The sequence below is a fragment of the Molothrus ater genome, chromosome 2 (genome assembly GCF_012460135.2).
Source record: "Molothrus ater isolate BHLD 08-10-18 breed brown headed cowbird chromosome 2, BPBGC_Mater_1.1, whole genome shotgun sequence".
In the NCBI taxonomy this organism is placed as follows: domain Eukaryota; kingdom Metazoa; phylum Chordata; class Aves; order Passeriformes; family Icteridae; genus Molothrus; species Molothrus ater.
The window spans coordinates 111,748,967-111,773,496 of record NC_050479.2 but is presented as its reverse complement, the minus strand read 5'-3'; the positions used below and the strand labels follow the sequence as shown (position 1 = coordinate 111,773,496).

At 46.0% G+C, this 24,530-nt stretch overlaps 1 protein-coding gene across 2 annotated transcripts in view; it reads left to right on the top strand.

The window, feature by feature from the left end:
- The window catches only part of ILDR2 (immunoglobulin like domain containing receptor 2), a 40,591-nt gene extending 19,101 nt beyond the window's left edge, over positions 1–21,490 (top strand). Inside the window, exons 4-10 of one of the 2 annotated variants that reach the window (XM_036393112.2) lie at positions 1,527–1,583; positions 5,916–6,062; positions 6,800–6,976; positions 12,094–12,210; positions 13,580–13,784; positions 14,860–15,553; positions 16,773–21,490. In XM_036393112.2, coding sequence (XP_036249005.1) covers positions 1,527–1,583; positions 5,916–6,062; positions 6,800–6,976; positions 12,094–12,210; positions 13,580–13,784; positions 14,860–15,553; positions 16,773–16,808 — 1,433 coding nt within the window. In that variant the 3' untranslated portion in view covers positions 16,809–21,490. The other variant, XM_054514092.1, reaches the window with a different exon arrangement.
- The last annotated feature ends 3,040 nt before the right edge of the window (positions 21,491–24,530 follow it).

Here is a 24,530-nt window from a genome sequence, read left to right as displayed (position 1 = left end):
CTTGGACACTTGATCCTTCCAGGAAATGGACTGCAAAGAATGTCATGAAACTCTTTGTAAATGTAGATGAAAATGTTGCAGCAGACTGGTGGCAAGAGTCCTCCCTCAAAGTGGTAAATGGGGAGCAGTTATGTGAAGCATCACCATGCTAACTTTTACTAAGGATTCTGGACCACTTCATCAGGACTGGCGTTCCTGTGAGTACTAGTCAGCTCTGATGAGTTGCAAAGCACTGCCTGTAGCCATGGTACACTCATTATGGCTCCAGCAGGCTTCCTTGTGGATTTTTGATCTCTACAGAGTCTCTGCTGAAGCACTGAGAAAAAACGGCTGGTGGGAATTTGATTGTAAAAACCTTCAAGGACAGACTAGAGGCCGAGGAACTTGGGATCCAGTTCATCACTGTGTCTGAGTGCTGCCTAGTGCAGGACCTGGAGGGCATGTGGGGAGGCTAAAGGTAGCTTTCTACCACTTTTGCATTGGCTTACTCTTAGCTGCTCCTGTTGTAATGCCCACAATGTGTGTCTCTCTTCAGAGTGCAGCTCTCCTACCATATGCATGTCTTTTAAAATCCCAGCATGATCCTGGGGCTCTATGGGAGAGTTCACAGCACAGCTGCACTTTGGGCTGTTCTGCCAATGCACAGGTGTGTGTAAATTACAGCTGAGCACTGTGCAGGATGTTTGCTGTGTACTGGAAATACCCCAGGCATTCTGTGCCAAAACAAACAAGCACCAAGCTGCCTTGGGGCTTGGAGTTTGTTTGTTTGTATTTGGCTGTAAATTATAAATTTGAAGCTGACTTGCCTTTTTTGTTTGTTTGTTTTTTGTTTGTTTCCTTTTTCTTTTGTAAAGTGATCCCAAAATTTCTACACGAATCCTTCCCTGGCTGGTTTGCTTCCATTGGGTGTTGGCCTTTGTCACACAGTCTCACCAAGGTGCTCGTGCATCTCCAAATAATTATTGCATTTGCACAGCATTCCTTCAAGGCTCCTTTCCTGGAGTTGTCAGTGCACTCACAGAGCCCCACATGGAGAGCAGCATCCACGGGTTTTGGAAGCACGTGGCTGATTTATCAGTAGCCTTGGGTTAAGTTAAAGATGTTTCATATCTGTAGAAATGACATCAGTACGTTTCAAAAATAAACTGTGTCCTTTTGTTTAAGGGCTGTTGTGCATTTCCAGGAGCTTTTGCATGTGTAGAGCATAACTCCAGGAAGATGTTACCATGTAACCGTGCTAAAGGGACTCCTTTTTCTTGTAATTTTGTGCCTAGATTGGAGAAGCTCTGTTCCAGATTCTTTCCCCCCAGCTCTGCTGATAAAATGCAAGGATACAGAAATGGCAGAAGTGCAGAGGCAGACACCAGGCATCGAGCAGGATGACATCTGTGGTTGATAGGAATTCACATAACACAGAGTGCAAGTGGGCTGATGAGGAAGGGAACTGGAGGCTAAGGCAGGGGCTGGGGAGTGTGTTTTTCTTGCAGTAACCTCTCTCCTTCTTCTCCTCCTTCTGTCTTTTCTAGGCAGGACAGGGCTGCTTGCTGATCTCTTGCCCAGTTTTGCTGTGGAGATTATGCCAGGTATTCAGTCATTTCACCCTTAATCATCCATTCCTCTGTCATCTTGTCTGTTTATCCTTCTGCAGCATCTTTATGTGGTGTATGTTTCACTATGTGTGTGTGTGTGTTTTACCTGGGGATTTAAAGAGAAAAGCCTGTCAGTTACTGGGAAAGTGCTGGGTCCCAGAGAGCTGATGCTGGGCCATGCTGGGAGCCAGCATACAGAGATGGGTGATGTCATGCCAGGATCAGTGTGAGAGCAGAAATGCCAGAGCTGTTCTGGGGACATTTTCTATCAAGCTCTCTGCTCTCCCCCTGCTAGCACAGAGGAAAGTGTGCTTCAGCCTGGGAGACGCCTCAGCCCTGCTCTGTGGCTCTGTGTCAGCTGTGCAGTCACTCAGCTCCCCAGGCCTGGCCTGTGCTCTGCTCCACCATCACCACAGATGGTAGCACAGCAGGTGCTGGGAATAGAGCATTGGCTAGCACTCCATCAGTGGCACAGCCCCTCTTGTGCTGCATGGCCAGGCCATGTTCTTGGTGACACCAGGTGGCTGGGCCCGACGTGAGAGCTCTGTGCCCGCGATAAATCACTTGCTAGCCAAAACTAGTGAGAGCCACCAGTTCTGGCACTCCTTGCACAGGAGACAGAGGCTGTGCAACAGATTGTTCTTGAAAGGCAAAAGCTGTGAGAATATTTAGCCCTCGAGTCATCTGATCATTCCCTGGTGGTGCCTGAGGAGCATTTCTTTCACACGTTTGTGCAAAAATGCAACTCCACATAAATGTGTGAAGCTATTTTCGAGCCTGTCCCAGAGATGCAAACAGAGAGAAGGCAGACACTCACCCACCTCCAGTGTAACCCAAAGCTCCCTAGAATTCCTGCATGGCAGGAGAGGGATTGGTCTTTTCAGCACAGATAGATAACAGTTGATTCTCTATTGCCTAACACGTTTCCCCCCGTTATTTAGAATTTTACTGAATGGGTATAAAATTATGGTGTGTAGGCCAGATATCTTTCTGGTACTCTCACTGCATGGGTAGACAACAAGAAAGTGTAAGATGTAGGAGCAAACCACATTTCAGCTGTTGGCGTTGCCTGATAAAGAAGAGCAGATACTTGTGTGAGCACAAACCAGTGGTTTCCAGACAGCAAGGGCACAGAGCATGTCAGCTTGGTAGTCATTTGAATCTCAGCATTACACAGTTGGGAACTGGGAATCCCAGTATTGGGAACTGGTTGAATCCCAGTTTTGTTTTGTTTTAAAGGAAGAGCCAGCAGGCTCTTTTTGCTGTTATCTTAACCTCATCAGAAAAGGAAATGGTCTAACTTCCTGTGAAGTAAAATCCTGACTCATGGGTCCCTGTAGCTGGGACACTGACTTCAAACATCCACTTTATATGCTGAGTGAGTATCCTGCAATGTGGAATGTACACACTAATCTGACCCCCTTTTGTACTCCTGGAATGTTTTCAGGGGGACCACAGATACACTTCTAATAGACTTGCTGTCTGTTTTTTCCTCTACCAGGCTTTTATCTTTTATGAAGTGGTTGTGAACTGTTCACTAATAGCTCCAGAGATCTGACATCTGAGTTTCACTGGATAGCTGTGGCTGGCCACTTGTGTCAAGCAGTACCATTTCACCTCTTTCTCTGTGTCCATGATGGTTGCAGAAAACAAGATGAGAGCAGAACAAAGAAAAAGCCACTAAGATGTTGCTTAGATTGGCATAGATTAGGAAGTACAGGACTGGAAAGGATAGTCTGGCTCCCTATCTTGCATTCTCTCCCCAGCACCATGTATTTTCATCTTTCTGTAAGATCAGCAAGCTTAGGAGTGGCCTAAGATTTGGCCTTCTCTTTCCTATTGGCCCACTTTCTTTGATGGGCTTCTTTTAGCTTCTCTCTACATCACTGTTCATCTATTTCTGTCCATTTATGTAAGATCTTTAACTATAATACCTGCTTTTCCTGCTGCATTTATCCTCCTACCATATTTACAGGCAGGAGCTACATCTTCCCTCAGCCTTCTGTTTAATAGAGTAACTCAGCAGGCTTCAGCTCCCCTGCTGCCAGGCAGGCTCCAGAGTCCCTTCATCCCTCAAATAAATCCCTGCTTTCCATTGGCTTTGGCCTAAATTCATCTTTTCTGCTGCAAAGATGACCAGAGCTGTATAACATCAGTAACTTCAGATGAAGTTAAGTGCAGAGGAGGCCTTGTGTGATGGCATAGATATTTTCTTAATACTGCTGGAAATTCTTCCCTTATTTGGCCTAGGATTACATTTGCCATTTTTTGTGACTGTATTGCATGAGTGGTGACAATAGTGCTATGTATACTGGATCATTTCTCTTGTTCAGTTTTTCTCAACCAATGAAGTCCTGTTCGGAATAGAAATTGTTCTTGTCTTTGAACCTGTGACACTGGAAGTATTGCTGCATACTTTGAAATTCAGGATAATACTGCATTTCACATTTCCTATTTTAGACCCAAGGAAAACAGGCTCTTTGTATAACATGTCCCAGCCTTCAGTGACAATGCATCCCTACTGCTTACTGTCATGATATTTTAGCACATTCTTATTTCCTGTGTCAAGGTAATTTATGAAAATATTAAGCAAAACAGCTGCTAGAAGCAGAACATGAGGGACTGGGTCAGTAGCTCTTGCTTTCCCATTCATGAATGCTTCCCTTCTGCCCTTTCCTTACTTGTTAGCGGAATTTTTTCTCAGCATATAGTAAGTTCAACCCTAACATATTATTCCACAGGAACCAAAATTAAATGCAAATTTAAATGTGTGTCAGCCAAAAAAGAAATAAAGGATAAAAAAATTCACTTCACACTTCTGAAGTGTTGAATTGTAGATGCCAGATCTTTGACTGACATTTTTCAAAGGAAATTTTAAATTCTAGATTTAAAATGGCATTTTTTTAAAAAGGGGAATTGTTTGTAAAAGAGTTAAGGAAAACTCCAGTAAAGTAAAGAATCATACTTTTGTTCAAACAGAACGCTGTGGATGGATCAAAAATGACACTTCTTATTTTTGCATTGTATTAAGAACTAGGAAAAATTCTATTTTGAATGGTCAAAATGAAACATTTTTCCTTGACTTTTTAGCTTAGCAACACAGGTGAGGGGTGCACTGTTTTTCCAGTGTGATTCTTCATGCGCATTGCAATCCTTGTGTCAATACTTCTTCATCTCAAATAATACTGTACCAGGAGATTCTTTAGTGAATGCTGGACTTCTGCTTGGAAATAGTGGTCTGCTGCTTTTTTTTCCTCTGAAGTGGGGATAAACCCTTTCCCACTGCAGCCCCACCCTGTCTTTATTTGCTTTTTGCTATGTTTCCTAGGTGGCTGAATAACCACCTGGGTACATACCTGAAGTCTTTTCCCCACCAGCAGTGGGGAAAATATCTTGCTATCTCCTATCTCTTGCTTTGAGATAGGTTGGTGCATTTCTCTGACTTAAAACCAACTCCAGGCCTCCTCTATGTTCAGAGTCTTGTAATTTCTTGATCCAGATGTGCTCACTGATCATTCCTTTAGTCTGTGGATCTCCTGTGTGGGAGTAGATGCTGCCCTGGCACAGGCTGAGCCCTGCTCCCACCACATTTTCCAGCAGCAAAGTTTGAGAAACATTTTCTCCCTCCGCTTCCCCTTTAAGCCCCATCCTGGTTTTTGTGGGCCAGCTCTTGCGTGCTTTCACTTGTAGGGTGTTTTTCAGCTGCTCCCTTTTGGGGCCTGGCACACATCATCTGAGGCTTCAATGGGGGAAGAAAAAAAGTGGTTGTTAGGTTTGCTGGCTGGCGGTGGCGCCTGAATAGGATGCTCGCTCGGCACATTCAAAAGAATAATTGCGCGTGTAGGCCTCGCTGCGAAGGGGCAGGCCTGGCTCGTTTACTGGGCTATTTATAGCCTGCTTTTCACCACGGCTTGTCCCATTAAAACCAGAATGTGGCTTGGGAACAAACACATAAGCAGGGCACGAACATGGCCAAGAAGAATGAGTCTTTGATGAGGGCCAAACGCTAATGGAGCACGTCCTGTGGCATTGGCGCAGGTCTGCTGTGGGGTGAAGGGTTTCTGGCCGGGGCGCCAGGGCTGCTGCCTCTGTGCTGCTGGAAGGGACCACATTTTGGTAGCTCATTTCTCACTGTCATGTGCCATTTCTGGTCTGACACAAGAGGAAGAGTAGACCCAGTCCTAGACCCACAGGGAGTCGTTCCACTTCTGTTATTCACCTGTGTGTTTTGTCCCCATGCTCTCCGCTGGGAGGATGTTGCTGACGTTCTCTTCCACAGCAATGTGCAGTCCTGTAAGTATCTCCCTTTCTCCCCTTGTTTTCCAGAGTGGGTCTTTGTGGGCCTGGTGATCCTGGGGGCGTTCCTGTTCTTCCTCCTGGTGGGGATCTGCTGGTGCCAGTGCTGCCCACACAGCTGCTGCTGTTACGTCCGCTGCCCCTGCTGTCCTGAGTCCTGCTGCTGTCCCCGGGCACGTGAGTGACCCTGCTGCAAATCTGCCCTACTACTTCTGCTCCCTGGCCGAACAGGAGGAGAATCTGCTAATATTTGCTTCCTTTGCCCTGAGCACTTCGCTTGGCTAAAGAACTGGTTCTTAGGGAGTGAAGCATCTGACCTATTACTCAATGGTTGAATGCTCAAAGTTAATTACAAATGTAATTCCCCAAGCCTTCCCTGCCTTGGCAGCTGTGCCTGCTTTTCCAAAGTGTCATGCTCCCATTCCAAAGTTGTTGTTGTGTCAGTGAATGTTGTGGGTCAGAGCTAAGAGCATCCTGGGAGGTTTCTTCCTGGCAATGCAAATCAGCTGTCCTCTACAACAGTGCAAAATCCTTGCAACCCAGCAAGGTTCCTGGTCAGGCTCAGTCAGATCTGTCAAGTTCCATGAGCCTCATCCTGCTGCTTGAGTCATCAGTTATTTTTAAAGCTGAACTGCCACTAAATCATGGCAGTGGTAATGCTGGCTGTAACACCCTGAGTGTCTTTCTGGGCATCTCTCAGTGCCATCATTATTATATGCACTATTATTATATGCAGCACATATTTTAAACTCACCTCAGTACCCTTTGAGGCTTAGAGAAATTCAGGTTGGTTCCTGTTAATTCATTTGTCTGATTGTCTCCAGTGGGGTTGGTGGTGCACGTTTTGTCCATGTGTCCAGTGTGTCTGCGGGGGGCTGGTGTGTGATGCTGACTCTTGTTCTTTTCTTTTTCAGTGTATGTAGCAGGCAAAGCAGCAAAAGCTGGGTACCCTCCTGCAGTCTCTGCCATGCCAGGTCCATACTACATCCCCAGTGTTCCTGTAGCTGGTGTCCCATCTCCTGCTGTGCTGATGGACAAGTCACACCCCCCTCCCTTAGCCCCAAGTGAGGCCAGTGCAGGAAGCCAAAATGGTAATTTGCAGTACCAGGCACAACATTCAGTCCTTTTACTGGGAGTAGGACTGGGAAGGGGAGGAATGGTTGTCACTGATTGAGTGGCGTGAAGAGAAGAAACACAGGGAAACTGCATTTTAATCCTGTCTCTGACAATGACATTTGCACTAGGGCCATGTGGCCTAACTTTTCTAGGGCCATCAACACAGGGTCAGTTTGTGGGTGCCTAATTAGGTCAGCAGGGAATGGGAGGCCAAGCTCCTGTACAGGACCCCTCTCATTACTGCTGCAGATGTTCGCTTGCAGAGGACAAAAGGATGAAGATGATTTCAGGAGAGCAGAGGCAGGAGCCATTTTCCCCTTAGAGCTAATGCCTTGCAAGCTGCTTTCTCTTTGTAAACTGTCCTTCCAACCCTCTGTAGGGCACTGCTTGGACTCTGGCAGCAGTTTTTGCTGCAGCGTGTTTTACTGTCCCCAAGGCATTTTGGGCAAAGTAACCTATTCCCTTGGTATTTCTGCCCAAGATCTTTTGGGGCTGGACCCTGTCCTCTACTTTACAGAAGTCAGTAGGTCGCTTTTTTTTGTTCAGCCTTTGCATTTCTGAAATGTGAGTGATGAAAGGCTTCTGACTAGAAAGGAATTGTGGAGCAGTAGCAGACCTAGAATCTCAGTGTGATGCCTCTTGTCTCGAGGAGGGTCATTTCTGCTGCTGCAAAGGAAGCTGCCATCAAGGAGAAAAGAGGGCAGCTATTTAGCCACATGCACTTCAGGATCAGAGTGGCTGTCTAAATTCAAACATTCTGCAGCAGAAATGACTCTCACCAATGTAGAGTCATCACTGACCCAGCTAAGTGTCTGATTTCAAAGCTCCACATTAAGTATTAGTTGTTAAATTAACTCACGACAGTGTGTTGATAAAACACATCTGAAAATACAAGATTAAGTAGCATAATTTAATTAAGCTTGTGGAACAACCCTATGCGTTTCTGCTGCCCCAGTCAGTATATTAACCTTTCTGGAATTACAAAAAGTATTTTCTTTCAACAATCATACTTTTTTTTTTGGTCACTGAAATCAAAACAGAGCTCTGGAATGGAGAAATTTCCTAATTTGAAATAGGAAATAAATCAATCACTGATCCAACGCAGGACGTATCCAATTCAAAAACCTTTGTCAGAAAATGATGAATGACACCCCAGTGCTTCCATTCTTTTTCTCCTGTGAAAAATGTCACTGCACATAGAGTGTGGTGTGGGTTGTGGGAACTCCAGGGATTTTTTAAGAGTCAGATCACAGCTCCCAGTCTTGTCTCTGCTAGCAGAGCACAAGTTCAGAATAAAAAACAGTGGATATGTTTGGTAGCCAAGTGGAATGGCTCTTAGGATCCCATGATCCTTACACAGAAGGATGCATCTAATAGATAATGCAGCCAAATCAGGTGTCTGGACTCAATCCCTCATTCAGGACTTGACAGGAAATAGTATATATGGCAAATAAAAACATTATCACAGAGCTTTAACCTTTCTGGCAAGACAACAGAGATTCTTAAGCTTTTTAAAAAATTTGTTGATATTTTTTGCAATAATGTGGACAAACCCTTAGTCTGGATCATGGATCTGTTGTTCAAGGTGCTTGAACTATGAAGCTAAGGAAGAGTTAGAGCCTGTACTCTGTTCTTTTAAGGTCCTCCACAATGCCAGAATATCTCCTAATGACAGGCTGTAGAAGAGAAAACATTGTGTGGCTTTTCCAAGCTGCTTATTTGCTTGTTGGCCAGGCAGCAAGCTAAACAAAACAGGTAATGGTTGAGTTTATAATAAAAGCCTTTCTCAGAAGGAGAATAAAAAGCCTCTGTGTCCTCCACACAGCTGGTGTAGGTCTGATCTGAAGCTGTGTATCTTTGGGACTTCCACCTTTCTGTCAAGTCCATTATAAGAATGGGATCAGAAGTGCTGGGGGACAGAGACTGGAAGATTCTGTAATTCTGGCTTACATTTTGCCCTTGATAGATTCTGTGCTTATCAATGACCCCTGTGAGGGGATCTAGCGAGCTAACTCAGGCCTGAGGATATTTAGAAAATTTGTCTGGGGTTACATAAAAGCCATGTAGCAAAGCTCAGATTAAGCCTAGGAACTCTATTCTAAACTTAGGGATGAATGGAGAAAAAAAAACTCCCAAAACATTTAGCTCTCTTATTTAGAAGAGTGTTGACAACATAAAAGTTAGGATTTATGCCCTGTTTTAAATGCAGTGGTTACCTAGAGGCTCTTGCATAGATCCTTTAAACTCTGCACACAGGGAAGCTTTTGGGCCTAGATCTTTAACATGAAAAGGGTGAAAGGATGAGACATCATTTACTTCCTAAACATACTTGTCTGAAAAAAAAAAATAGCAGTGCTGCCCTTTCTGGGGAGGGAGACAGCTTACAGTTTTGGCTGAGTTGGTTCCACCCACAGAAGAATAAAAATAGTGTCCAGTTAAATACAAATTAAACATTAGAAATTTATTAACTGTTCAAGAGAAGAAAATATGGGAAGAATGTTCCTTTCCCTTTGACTTCAGCAAGTGGTTCTGGACATGTGGTCAACACCTCTGCATCTTTATTTCTTTATAATTAAAATGAGCTTAAAATTATTCAGACCTTATTAAAGGATTATGGCAATTTAGAGATGAAGAGTGTGAGGAAGAAACAATAATATCTTTGGTTCCCAGCTGAAGGAATAATGAAGAGATGTAATAAGTTGAACATTTAGTATCATTATGAGAAGTATTTGATAAACAAACATAGAGACAAAACTGCTTCCTCTGTAGTGGAAGATACTTTTTGTGAGCTGTTCACAGTCATCTTTGCAGATTTAAATCCAAAATTAATTTCTAGATGCTTGCAGAATTAACCAAGAAATTCATTTGCCTTTTGATACACAGCTGCAGTAGCAAGCTTAGTATGAGGCTAGCATGAAGTCTGGCTAATTCTCCATCAGTTCCAGGAGCTATAGAGGTTGCCCAAATAGTATTTGGCACAGCCTTGGTGTGAGCAGTGGCTCTGGGAGACAGAGTCTGGGAGCTGCCTGTTCAAGTTCCCCAGAGGTTATGAGCAGGTCAGAGTGGTTTGCTGGCCTGTGTATAAATGAGGTGACAGCTTAGCTGAGCTCCTAGTCCACACATTAGAAGAAAGAATAGAGAGAGGCCTCTCCTGGCACAGTACCAGACAGAAGTGGGGTACCAGCCACAATGGTGAGGTGGAGAACTGCTCTTGCTGCTCATGCAGTGCAGCCACAGCTGTCACTTCTGAGGCCAGTCAGTGCAGCCTCACTTGAGGAGACCTGCTGTGCTTCCACTTTGGGAGGCAGAGGCAGGATTCCTTGTGTTCTGCAAACCACTGTCTGCATTTCCAGCCGCTGTGCACTCACTCATTCACTCACAGGGATAATAAAGCACACACTGCTGTCAGCTGAGCTGTCTGAAGGCACGTTAAAAGAAGGACCCTGATAGACCTCCACTATATTTTTACATCCTGTACCATTCCCAAGTGCAGACACACAAGGTAATATCTCAAGATGTAATCACTTACCTTACACAGTCCAAACCCACAGTAAAGCACTTTGCTTCTGAAGGCATAGCCATTTCTGAAGCACAGCATGATTATTTCCTAGTGCACAGAGACACATGCACAGCAGTTTAGGGCAGGAGGTGCCTAAGAATACCTCTGCCAAGTCCTTGCTCAGCCCACACAGCACAGACTATGCGACGTACTACCGAACCCATATGGTAATAGCTCGATGTGTTGCGGTGCTGAGGGATAAAACAGAAGGAACAGGTTGGCTCAGAACCACTGTCCAAGTGTTTAAATTGTTCCCCAGCAGGAGCATTCATGCAACACTGCAGTATTCCCACAAGGGAACATGTTAACCCCATGCAAGGCAGGCAGGTTCCATTTTGTAGTGCTCAGTGAATTGTCCTTATGATGGTTCTCTAATAAGGCTGGATTTGAGGGTTGTAGTCCTCTCTTGTACCTAGACCTGAATTTCTGTCAATCCTGAAATAGCTCCAGGCTGACACCTTTCTTAAATAATCTGCTGTAAACCCCTTATTTTCTTCAAAGAAAGAGTGGAAAGGTGGAGTTCTCTGCTTGCTGATCACAGACCTGCCTTAAGGTAGTCAGGCTGTTTGTAGCTATTGTTAGTAGGTAAAGTGTGCATGGAGCTAACCTGCCAGAGTTAAATCTGCTTTGGCTCCAGGTGTGTAGGGCCTTCTTTTTTACACACAGGTACATGGACAAGTCAAAAAACTGTCCAGACTTCCAGAAGTCAAAGATTTAATGTATGTCTAAGATATATACCTTTTCTGTAAAGTAAAGCTTGTAAAAAATCCCAGAGCAGACAGTTTCACAGCTACCAGTGACCTGGCTGGCCTCATCCCTGGAGTCAGTATAAATCTCAAAGCAGTGTGGTGTGCTTTGTGGGACTTTGTGTTTCCTTCTATATTCCCTGGAGCTTCTGCCACATGCTCTTCAACCTGTGTGAGGAGAAATTCATGGGGGTGGGAGGGTGGAGTGGTCTTGCACAGTGACAGCTCCCAAATGCTCAGCCACCTGCTTCTCCTGCAGACTCAGAGCTTAGAGGAAGCCTGATCTTCTGGGACTGCTTCTCCCATACCATGACAAATCCTTTCAGTAGTGCTGAGGAAGGAGAAATGAGTTCTGCTTTTCTCTCTGCCATCATCTGTGGGAGTTGGAAGTTGGAATCACTCTGTGGCAATGAGGGGTTGCTTTTGTTTTAGCTGGGAGAAGCAGACCAACTCCAGAGCGAGCCTGTCTCACAGGAGGGAGGGTGAGGTGCTGTGAGGATGTCCCACCATGCTCAGTGTCCATCACTGGATGCACTGGGTTGTACAAATTGGGCATTTCCAAACCGTTTTTGCTGTTCCTGCAAACTTTGAAAATGATGCAAGTTCTTACAACTTCACATCCCACACTGTAGACGAATTTCTTGTGAAGCAGCGACTGACTCAGTGTGTTTTGACGCAGCCTACCTGCCTGCAGACGTGAGCTCAGCTATAGAATTAGCAGTGTTGTGGGAAAGGCTCCTTGTTCTTACATGGGTTTTCCTCTAATGTTTTCCTTTTCTCTCCCTAGCAGTGCGCAAAGGGTACAGGATCCAGGCTGACAAGGACAGGGACTCCATGAAGGTGCTGTACTATGTGGAGAAAGAATTGGCTCAGTTTGACCCGGCTAGGAGGATGCGAGAACGATGTGAGAAACAAGCATGGTTTGATTTTTTTTTTTCCCACTGACCTAAGCAAGTTCACTTGGTTTGTCTCAGGGTCAGCTCCTAGGATATGATATCCAGGATAAGCTAATTGGGACAGATAAAGTCTAGGTCGTAGGGATCTACAGGTATGTTCTGATTTTAAAAGTCTGGTGCTTACCTAATCATTCTTACAGCAAAATGAAGGATACTGAAAAGCTCATGAAAATTGTCCACTCATATAACTAAACTTTGGGATCATCAGCATCTGAAAAGCCAAGTCCCTATTCATACCTTCTACAGCCTGTGGTGTGATAATAGCTGGGATATTGTTTTCACAATTTCTTAAGAATGTGGTGTCTGTAAATTCCCAGCATGGCAAAATAGGAGAGGAATGATTTTATTGAAAGTGTCTTTTGTGGGCTCAGTGACCAGAGTGTGGCTTGAAGGAAGCAGGAAGATTGTTTGGAGTGGCTGTTGCCCTGCAGAAGCAACAGGGTGGTGAATAGGGGTATGGTGCAAACTCAGAACTGAGCTTCTCACTGTCTTCCCATAGCCTCTTGAACACTTTATTTCATTAAATAAAGGCTGAGGCTGCACTTAATGTGTGTCAGAATACAAACCCCCAAGGGAGGATCTTTCCACATTAGGAGGCAGAGGTGCAGAATGGAACAGGGTATGTGGGGAGGGCTTGCAGTGCTGCTCCTTGTCCTGTGGCTGCTGTGTGCAGAGGACAGTGGCAGGCTGGGGGCTCAGTTCCTGTGGGCAGCACACAGAGATAACCCATGTTAGGCACTGCTAGAGGCTCACTTAAAACAGACGTGTGGGATCCTGAAAATCATTGAAGGGCTTTAAGGAATGACACTACATCAAAGCTCTGTTCAGATTAGGCATAACGAACAAATTATATATACTTCTAAAACAGTCATTGCTGAGCACACTGTCTTCTCCACCCACAAGATTTACTATAAAAAGACCTCTGCAGATTGGTATGTCAGGCCTACAGATGTCAGTGTGCTTGATGGGGTAGAGACTGACAGTGATTCAGACAGACTTTTACTTTTTCCTTAATCTTCTTTTTTTGAGGGGGTTGCTTTTGTTTTAGCTGGGCAAGTCAGGCCAAATCCAGAGCCAGCCTGTCTCACACCAGGAAAAGGGGAGGGGGCACAACTTCTGTGCTGTAGTGGTGTCCCACCAAGCTCGGTGACCACCCTGCAAGGGCAGGGAGCTGACAGGTAGAAAGCTCTTCCCGAAGGCTGAAGTCAGTAATGTGGAACACAGGCATCTCCCGCTGCTTGTGATACCCTCAGAATCCCCGCCTGGCTGCCATCAGGCCATGCCCATCTCATTTCTTCCCTGCACCCTCCCCTGCAGATAACAACACCGTGTCTGAGCTGAGCTCCCTGCACGAGGAGGACCTGAACTTCCGCCAGCCCTACCGGCAGGCGCGGAGGAAGCCTCTGCCCCCCGCGGGGGACGCGGACGGCGACGCCGAGTACTGGGCGGGAATGGTGGGCAGCACCTCCCGCTCCCAGGCTGTGTCTGACTACAGGGACGAGCGGGACAGCTACTGGCACAGGTGAGGGACACCACTGCAGGGGGCAGCTCTGTCTGGCAAAGGGCTAAAGAAAGCAGAAGGGACAGATGGACTGGTAGCTCTCCCCTGTTTCCTGCTGCCTTTGCTCTGCTTAGCGGGAGAGAGGGGCTAGAGAGAAGTAGGAAATCTGGACGGGATATTAGATGAGGTCAGAATGAAGCTGATTGTAACTCTAACGTGTAACAAGAGCTGCAGTTGTGCTCTGGCAAGCAGATCTGTAAAAATCATATATTTCCGTTGATATTTAAGAGTTGTAATACTTTTTTCTTCCTGAAGTAGATATTTATTCTTATTTCTGCCCCTTCTGAGTATTGCAAAGCCACATCTGTTAAGGAGCAATGAACCTGCTGAAGCTTCCCTAGCTGGGTAAAGCTAGGTACAAGCTCCAGTCCTAGTGGTATGTCAAAGTGAGATAATAGGGAACCAAGCCACCCTTCCCATAGTGGGAAAGTGCAAATCTCTCTCTTGAGTTTTGTACCTGTGCTTTATTATATATGAGTCACAGCCTCGTGCTTTGGTGCAGCTAGACCGGTGCTCCAGGCCTGAAGGACTTGCACTCTGGTGCCTAAAGAGAGATAGCCCAACCTTTCCTCAAGCAGCCCAGTATTCCAAAAGCAATGGTAGGGATTTCCTTCCTTCAGTACTGGGCTATTGTACCAGCTCACTGTTTTTAAACCTGCTTCAAAATTGCCCTGCTGTGAGCTTCTGTGGCTGGGCTCTTGGGTTTTTCCAGCAGGATATACACCTACAAGCTCTAGGATGAAGGAGAAGCAGATCGAGCCCTGCATATTGGAGGACAGGGCAGGTGCACCCTGGGGATAACCTCAGGTAACATTAGACACGAAGAACCTGAGCTATCTGCACTAAGCTGCCTTTACACTCAGCAGAGAGAACCCAGGGTTTCAAGGATGTGATAGATTCTCTTCCTATGGAAGACGATGAAAACAGCTCAGATGATTCATGCCCCTAGGAGGGCGTGTTTCCCTCCATTGTCTGCGCAGGCAGCCGAGGGGATGAGTGCAGCTGGATCTAACTCTACTTCTCCTTCCTCTCCCAGCCAGCAGAGATCCAAGTCGGAGATGCTGTCCCGTAAGAGCTTCTCGGTGGGAGTGCCGGCCGTGTCCATGGACGAGCTGGCGGCCTTTGCCGAGTCCTACGGGCAGCAGCGGCCGCGGCGGGCGGACAGCCAGGAGCTGCGGCGCTTCGAGCGCTCCGAGTCGCACGGCGGGCGCGGCGGGGCCCTGTCCCGCCAGGACAGCTCCATGGAGGAATACTACAGCAAGCGCTGCAGGGCCAGCCGGGAGCCGCTGACGGACTCGGAGCGGGGCTGGTCCTACAGCCCGCCCCGCAGACGCGCCCACGAGGAGAAGCACCTTCCCAGGCTGGTGAGCCGCACGCCCGGAGGGAGCCAGAAATACGATCACTCCTACCTCAGCAGCGTCCTGGAGAGGAAATCCCGGAGCTACGACGAGAGCGGTGACCACTGTGCCACCCCCTCGAAGCTGAGCTCGCAGCCCAGCCAGAGAGGAGGCAGCACCTACTACGCCTGGTCACCGCCCTCCACCTACAAAGCCGAGAAGTCGCAGCCGCCACCGCCGCAGTCGTCGTCCCCCGAGCAGGACGAGGAGGAGGAGGACAGCCTGCCTCCCTACAGCGAGAGGGAGCTGAGCCGAGGCCCTTCCTACAGGGCCAGGGAACAGGCCTACCTCAATGCCTCTGACAAGAAGAGGAAAAAGGACCCCAAGAAAACAGTGAGGCCATGTCTGGTGGTCCTGGTCCAAATAGGCTGAGCGGAGAGCCACCAGGCAGGGGTTACTAACCAGAGTTGGTGGGCAAGGGGGTTTTACAGGAGGGTGACGCCTGGAGTCTGGGTGTAACTGTCCTCACAGGGGTCTCAGGCTGAGGGAAGAGACGAGGCTCTGACTCCATGTTTCAGAAGGCTTGATTTATTATTTTATGATATATATTACATTAAAAGTATACTAAAAGAATAGAAGAAAGGATTTCATCAGAAAGCTAGCTAAGAACAGAATAAGAAGGAATGATAACAAAGGCTCTGTCTCGGACTCTGTCCGAGCCAGCTGGGCTGTGACTGGCCATTAATTAGAAACAACCAACATGGGCCAATCACAGATCCAGCTGTTGCATTCCACAGCAGCAGATAATCAATGTTTACATTTGTTCCTGAGGCCTCTCAGCTTCTCAGGAGGAAAAATCCTAAGGCAAGGATTTTTCATAAAAGATGTCTGCGACATCTGGGTATCACTCCCTGTGGGAAGGGGGGAAGGAAATGAGGGGATAAGAAGCCAGAAAGGGTAATAGCTCCTACAACAGAAGTCCATGATGGAGGGGAAAGCCAGATGTGCCTGGAATTGGGGAGGTAAGGGATGTCTTTGGCATCTGTGGCCTGGTAATCCAAGGCGGAGGGAGTTTATCTAGAGTTCAGGAGGATTGTGGTAGGGAAGTTACCCAGGCCTTACAGAAATTACAGGGCTTTGCTTTGGCCTTGATCCTTGTTAAGGAAGGGTTGAAAGGCTCTTGTTCTTCTGGACTGGGACAGGGCTGGTAGCAGGGGATGATGTAAGGACATCTTTCTGAAAGGGGCGAGATCACAGACTCCTGTGGGTGCATGGGCCCATGGGGTCCTGTGGGGGCCATTCATGCCAAAGGCATTCCTCACACAGGATACCAGCAAGTGCAGAACATCCTGCCACAGCCCAAGCTGCTGAGGACTGATAAGTTCATGGTTGCTGGGGAAGGGGATCTTCCCCATCTAACCCAGCTGGGGAAATCTGCACCACGAGAGAGACCTTATCATTAGGGTAACTTGGCTGTGGGAGAGAGGACTGGATTGTGAGTGGGCAAAGCTGTTGCTGTTTAGTTGTGTCTCTGTCAAAGTTTTGTCTGTCCCTTTGTCTGTTCCAATGAGAGATTCCCTGTTGACATTTAATCTTCTCTCTTTCCTCTCAGAATGATTTCCCAACAAGGATGTCCCTTGTGGTTTGAAGTTGTTGTGGACTTGTCATGTTGATGGGCTGGATATCATGAGGTGACTGCAGTGGAGAAGATGCAGAGCAACAAGCAAGACATGCCTCTGTGAACCTTTGCAGCCATCAGCCGTGGACTGTTTCAACTTTTTGTTTCATCCAGGGGAGCTGAGGCTTTTCTAAGAGACAGACTCCCATGGACAGCACTCGCTCTCAGAGGCTCTGGGAGTCTGCCAGGAAAATGAGACTAGGGCTCTCTTTGGCACCCTGTTTTCCAGTGCCCTCCATTCTGCTCTGGATGGCAGCCACATCCCTACTGCCTCTGCAGCCCTCCCTGCAGCCCTGAACTACAAGTGAGGCTGCCTTTGTGCCTCTTGCCCTGTCCCATGTGCAGAGAGAAGCCTGTGCACCTCTTGCTCTCTCTGTCTCCTCAGTTCTCTGTTTGGATCAAAATTGTCTCCATACTTAAAGCCTTTTCTGTATCACCCCTGTGCTGGGAGGAGGCCTTGTTCTTACAACTGCAGACTGCCTCCAGCTGATCAGGCCCTAAATCACGAAAGAAAATCCACATCCTTTCAGACACTGTAAGAAAATGACTGATGAGATGTTACCTTGATAAGGGCTGAATGGGGAAAGAGACAATTATGAGCTGGTTTGTTCAATATATTTAGTTCTGTTCGTTGTGTGATGAGAGTTGCAGGTGAGATTGATGTATTGTTCTGAAAGTGGGTCAAAGTAGCTTTTATTGTGATGAGAGCATGATTTGTTTCCCCCCTGCCCCCCAGCTGTGTTTTGTTTTCATGCTGTTGCATTTCCTTGCAGCTCAACTGTGAGCCTGTAGAGCTTCAAGCTGGAGTACCTGCTCCACTGTTTTAAAAGCAGTGCTCTGGCCTTCCTAGTGCTCTGCTTCCAGCACCACTAGACACTTCTGCCACTCTAGTGAGTGGCCTTTTCGTTCCAAGGAAGCAAAAAAGGCACAGTCTCAGTGAGAGGGCAGCTGCAGACCTTCATCCTGTGCCACTGGTATCACTCCTTTCTGGGAATAGTTTCCCAGAAGAAGCTACTACTGAAGAGAGCAGTAACAGCAGCAGGAAAAGAGCAAGCACTGTGGATGGCTACAAGCTGTGAAAGTCACCCTTTTCACTTAAAACCATTCCATTCACTTTGGTTGGGATGTGGTTTTAGTGGCTGTTGTCTCAGGAATAGCTTTATTTAGAAGTGAGTGCTTCACACCATTTGGAAGCCTGACATTCTGGTTTTCATAGGGTATTATGCAGTCATTTATTTAGCTGCTAAAATCACCATGTGAGGGAAGATGATGGGAACATTTCAAGGTCCATTATCTTGATCCTTATAACACCTAGAAACAACATAGTGCCCTGTTGTGTTATGGACATTATCACCCTCTGAAGTGACATCTTTGTTGTTCCTCTGGGAATTTGAGAAGCTGTCTGGCCTCAGATGCTCATACTGGCAGTACTGATTGGAACACAAGGTACATTAACTGCAGTTCTCCATAAAAATGATAGATTAATTTCTGTGTTACTCCTTTGCCAGATAGTTTACCCACCAGGAATGGTCAGGGGAGAGGAAGAATAATCTCCATAGATTTGATGACAGTTTTCATGTGAGAAGGTGAGTTGATGAAAGGATGATGTTCTTCCCCCACACTCCTCTAGTGATGGCTGTAGTTTTGGAAATCCCAGTCCTGGGTCTTCCTGGCCAGAGAGAGGTTAGCCAGCAGGAACATACAATTGTGGAACTGCAGAATTGTTTGTGCAGGAGGTAGCCTTTCAAGATCTCAAGGTTTAAAGTTTTGATCCTCTGCCATGGGAAGGGATGTCTTCCACATATGAGGTTGCTCAAAGCCCTGTCCAACTGGACCTTCAACGCTTTCAGGGATGGGACGTTCACAGCTTCTATGGGCAACCTGTTCCAGTGTCTCACCATCCTCAGAGTAATGAATTTCTGCCATGTATTCAATCTAAAATTACCCTTTTTTACTTGAAAAGCAATGCCGTGGTAAAAAGTCCATCTCCAGCTTTCTTGTAGGTCCCTTTAGGCACTGGAAGTCTCTATGGTCTCCTCAGAGTCTTCTCTTCTCCAGGTTTAACAGCCTCAACTCTCTCAGCCTGTCTTTATAGAAGGGGTATTCCAGCCCCTTTGACCATTTTTGTTTCCCTCCTCTGGACCTGCTCTAACAGGTCCATGTCTTTGTGTGGGTGGCCCCAGAGTTGAACACAGTACTCTTTGTGGGGTCTCAGGAGAATGGAGCAGAGGGAAATGCCACTCCTTGGCCTGCTGGTCACTCACCTGATGCAGCCCGGGATATGGCTGGCTTTCTGGGCTGTGAGAGCACGTGGCTGGCTCGTGTCCAGTCTTCATCCAGCACCATAAAATCACAGATTTGTTGGATGGTTTGGAAGAGACCTTAAAGATCATCTAATTCCCCAAGTCCTTCTCAGGGCTCCCATTCCATTCTTCCCCAGTGTGCATCAATAGCAGGGGGTGCCCTGACTCAGGTGTAGCACCCCACACTTGGCTGTGTTGAACTTCATGAGGTTCTTGTGGGCCTGCTCCCCAGGCCTGTCCCAGGGTCACTCTGGATGGCATCCATCATCCAGCTTGGTGCTGAGAGGGCGCTCAGTCTGTGCCATTAATGAAGGTTGAACAGTGTCAGCCTCGGTGCAGGGCCCTGAGGGACGCCACTTGTTACTGATGTCCTTCTGGACACTGAGCCATTGACTGATCCTCTGGATGTGGCCATCCAGCCAATTCCTTGTCCATCAGGCAGTGCATCCATCAAACCCATCTCTCTCCAGTTTAGAAACTAAATGTTGTGTGGGACCGTGTCAAGGGCCAGAAGTCAAGGTGCATGGCATCAAATGGATTTTCCTTATCCATCAATGCAGTCATTCTGTCATAGAAGGTCTCCAAGTAAGCAGGTGTGATTTATCCTTGGTGAAGCCATACCAGCTGTCTTTAATAACTTCTCTCCCATCCATATGCCTTGAGATGGCTTCCAGGAGGATCTTTCAGGGCACAGAGGTGAGGCTGATTGGTCAAGTATTCCCAGGGCCCTGTTCTTTTATCCCTTTAAAATGAGTCTGATGTTTCCCTTTTACCAGCACTGGCGATCTGACTGCCTGGATGTCCTGACTTTTCAAACAGGTAGAGCAACTTAGCAACTGCATTTACCATCTACCTGTATTATTCCTGGAGAGACTATCATTTTAAGTATTTTCATCTTTTTTTTACCATTAATTGTGTGTTTTTAGGAAAATCACAGCACAGTTAGCAAGAGGTGGGCAGGTGCCTGCCATCTGAGTTCTCTCAGGCCTTGGGAAGCCTACAGAGCTACACTACATCCTGTTTTAAGTCAAACATTTCATTCCTGACTATGAGGGTTCTGGTAAGTTGATGTTTTGTTAGCATGAAGACCTTGGCAACCCCTGTGCCATGAATTTCAAGGCAGCTTAGCCTGCTATCGTTTCCATCAGACCCAGGAAACAGTTGACACAGAAATTTGAAAATGCATCTGACTATCCCAAAAAGGGGCCAAACCAGTGGTTTTACAGTCTCTGAATACCTCTATATTTTAAATCATACTGAAAGCCTGAGCATTACAATCTCCTCATTTCAGTTGTGTTCTGTCCCTTATCTCAGTCACTGTAGTTTATTTGATCAAACCCTCAGGAATGAGCTGTGTGTATTAAAAGTACAAGTCTTCATTTATTTGAGTCAGTTTTGTTTGTTCAGTGCTGGTACTTTAGGGCATCTGTACACTGTGTGTAAGAAGTTGCCATTTGTGTATCTAGCTTATAAATAAGTAGTTGCAAGCCAATTCTTTTAAGAAAACTGTTTTAATTGTACAAACAACTGTTTGTGAGAATTTGGTAATATCTCTTGAATCCAAGTACCTGGAAAAGTACTGAAGATTTTATGACTAGTGATTTTGTGAGTTTTACCAGATGATAAAAGTTTCAGCTGCAGAAAAAAAAAAGGAGGTCTTAATTTCCTGAAGTCAGATCTGAGCAGCAGCAACCCTGCTATTGGATTTCGTATCTCTCTGTACAAATCTACAGGAATTTTCAGTTACTGATCACATCTGTCCTCAGGCTACCTTTATTTTTCCCATTAGAAATGTGTCTGCAGCAGCAGCAGCAGCAAATGGACCAAATCAAGAAGTGAGGGGTGACTAGAGTATCTGCACAGCTACACAACCCTAATGACCTGTGACTCCTGCAGCAGGGGGCCAGAGACTGACAGACAGCTCATGTTTCAGGAGAGGAGTAATGGTTTGTGTCTGTGCCATCTTTCAGAACACCTGCAGAATGCTGGTGCTGGGAAATAATGAGCCTGGTTAATATGGGGTCTTAAATGATAAGTTTTCCAGTGATGAATTTTTATTGCTGGCATAAAATTAAAATCCTTTTCTTACTGGATACGGATGCCTGGGTCATGTCAAGGACATGGAGAGTTTTGTGGTCTTAAAATGACAGCATCACAACAGTGATTTGCTAAGAAAACAGATAATGAGAGAATCCTGTAAAAATTTAAAAGAGCCCCTAAAGCAAAAGCAGGATCAAGCTTTAGCAGTAGATTTGGCTGTACTGTCAGAAAAAGTGATCTTGGCTACTGGAGGAAAAAAAAAAAGGTTTTTATATAATGGAATGGGAAAATAAATATCAATGACAATGACTTTTCATCAATTCCATTATTCCTTCAAAGTACATTGTAAAAGTTCCAATGGGTGGCCTCAGTGTGAAGATCCTCAGAACACTCCCATTTCCACTGAAATGGACAATTAACAAAATTAGCACTCTCAATACTTTACATTTTTGAGAAACTCCCAACATTTATGAGCTGTAACAGGCAGCCAGAATTGCTCAGGTCTTTGTGCTGGCATATGGTACAGGGGACTGGAGCTGTGACATCCCCACCTTTGTTACTGGAGCTGGGTCAGGGGTGGCCATCAGCAGTGCACCCCAGAGCTGCATCTCTGACAGGTGAAGGACAGCTGCTGGGAGAGATCCCTGAGAAGGAGCAGTCACAAAATATTGCAGAAGTCAAACCTTGCCACAAACTATTCCAGGTACATAAATGCAGCACAACCGTGTTTATCATGCCTGGGCTATTCTGAAAATAATGATGTGGAGATTGTTGAGAAACTGCATGGAGCTGTCTTTTTCTCCAGGTAGCTTTCACACAAGATGTGCATGAGGATCTGTTCTTGGTCACCAAGTTCAAGGTTTGGCACGTGGAAATAAAAGCTAAAGGGGCTTTAGCCCATTTTTTATTGGAGCAAAGTAGAATCCAGAGCAAAGATGCCTTGGCATCTACCAGGTGCAGATTTGCCCCTCTAATTGCAGAAACCCCTGTGGTGTAGTATCTCCATGAGGCTTTGCTGGCTGTACGTGCTTTCTATGACAGCTGTGATGCTGAAACCACCCTCATGTCACCTGGGGCTCACAAAGTCCCTTTCTCATTTCCTGCAAGATCAGAGAAGGTATCTACTGCATAATGTGAAGGAACAGCTATTAGTTTGATGTGATCTCAGAAATGCCAGCTGGATTTACCAGCATTAGAAACAGAAATCTAAAGAATAAAGTTAGCTAATACTAAAGGAAGGAACCTGCCGTGATTCCCATATGAATTCTCTTGTGGCCTTTGTAATTCTTTCTGACGTTCACCCCTGCCTGCACTGGGGCTTTGCCAGGGGAGGCCATCACCTCCTCTCCCTTTTGCCTGTCATTTTTTGTCATGCTCGTCATGCCTCTCTGGCCCCTCTGCTTTCCTTTGGCTATTTCCAGTCAGCCTTCAGTGTGGTGCCTAGGGGTTCCAATGGAGATGTTTGGATGTAGAATGAGTGGCATTTTGTAAAAAGGCACTTTTACCCCCTATAAAAACAAAAATTACAGAATGCCCACAACAAAACCCCAAGCCCTCCAGATATTCTCTCAAGCCTAAGCAGTGGTGTTACTGGAAGCATTTTAAAAATGAAAGCTGAACATAATTTCAAAACGGGTCAGTGTTGTTTCCATCCCCAGGGCAGCTGCAGTCAGAGGTGTGGAGTGCAAAGAGCAGGAGCAAATGCATTCAGGTTTCATTGTCCTTGGTGAGAGCAGCGGCAGAGAGGAGCAGCATTTAATGACTCAGAAAGCAAATGGAGTTCCAAGGTGCTGTTACTTGCAGGTGAGTTAGAAGTGTGAACTAGAAGTTGACAGGCTTGGCTTAAAAGCAAAATTCAGTCCAGGGAAACTTGAGCCCTGGCCCAGGGGTACAATTCTCTTGCTGTTTACAAATGGGCTGGGCTTTTTTCCTGCCTCTGTTGCTGCCTACCACAGCCATTTCCCAGCCATTACACAGTGAGTGAGTGGCTTTCTTTGCTGCTGTCATTTTACTTAGATTGTCCTCCCCTGTAATGAACTTTTTCAATATGAGGGGGAGAAGGACGTAACAATACTCCATAATGAAAATGTAACACTTTTATAGCTTTTTGGGAGACATCCACATCCCCAATTACCAAGCATTATACATTTGCCATGCTTACAGCATCGAAGTCATTGCCTTTGAGTTGTCACCATGGAGAATAAAAGCAGGGAAAGCTCCCACCAATCTGCCTTTTTATTATCCTGCAGGCAAATAATTTGCCCAATTTTTGCTAAGATATGAGCAGTTTACATGGGTAGTTTTCAACCCATTTTTTTGATTACTGGGCAATAAACCAAATATTTTCCAGTGGAGCAGCAGACCCTCTATAAATCTCATACCATTCACAGGATAACATACAAAAACCATTCTGCCCAGTATTTTTATATAAAAAATCCATGAAGGTACCCTATGGAGTCACACTCCTTCAGAGAAAGGATAAACTCTCCCCTGCTCTTGCACATGTAAAACTTTTTTTTTATTCAGAAAACTTTCATCTTTTTAGTACAGACATATTCTTTTCTTGTGGTCTCTTTGTCCTTAGGTCTGCAGTACTCTGGACTGATTATTTTTGTGTCACAAACAATCACCTTAATTCAGATCCTGTCTCAGTGTTGTAAATAATGGATTAAGGCTCACATCGTTTGTAGGTGTAACCTAAAGAGCATTTACATGTTTAGATCGTGTCTGATAGGTGTTATCAGCAGTCAGGTGCAGGAGAAGCAGCTCTCAGCTCTGCCCTGTATTTCCCTGTGCAAGGCAGAGCATCCCTTGGCTCTGACAATTGTCACTCATCCTCTGTTTTACCACCTCTGAAAGTGCTCAGTTTTTCTTTGGGCTTCTTTATCACTCCTCTCTCCATCCCTCAATGCTCTCTCTCTGCAGAAGTCTCCAAGCCAACATGGAGCAGGAAAGGTGTCCATCCATACCTTAAAAGACTAATGAGGGTGAGGAGACCTGACAAGAGAAACACTGAGAGGTCACCCAGCTCAGAGCTCTGCAGGACGTCACTTCTGGGTTGGAAAGTGTCTGTGCCAGCCAAGGAGAGGTGCCCTGCAGCTCCCACTGCAATTCCTGGTTACAACTTGCACTGTGAGCACCTGGCTGTAGGTACAGGTTCGTGATTCAGGGGCATTTCTGAATGAATTAGAGAAAGGAGTCTGAAGAAATTGCCTCAAATGGCACAGGACCACTTATTACAGCATGTGTAGTGTTTTCATTTAGTCCTTGCTGTGTGACAGAAATCCTTTCTGCTTACATGTCATGTTGGTTTCCATCAGCCTCTCCAGAGCAGGTGGGAGTGATTTTC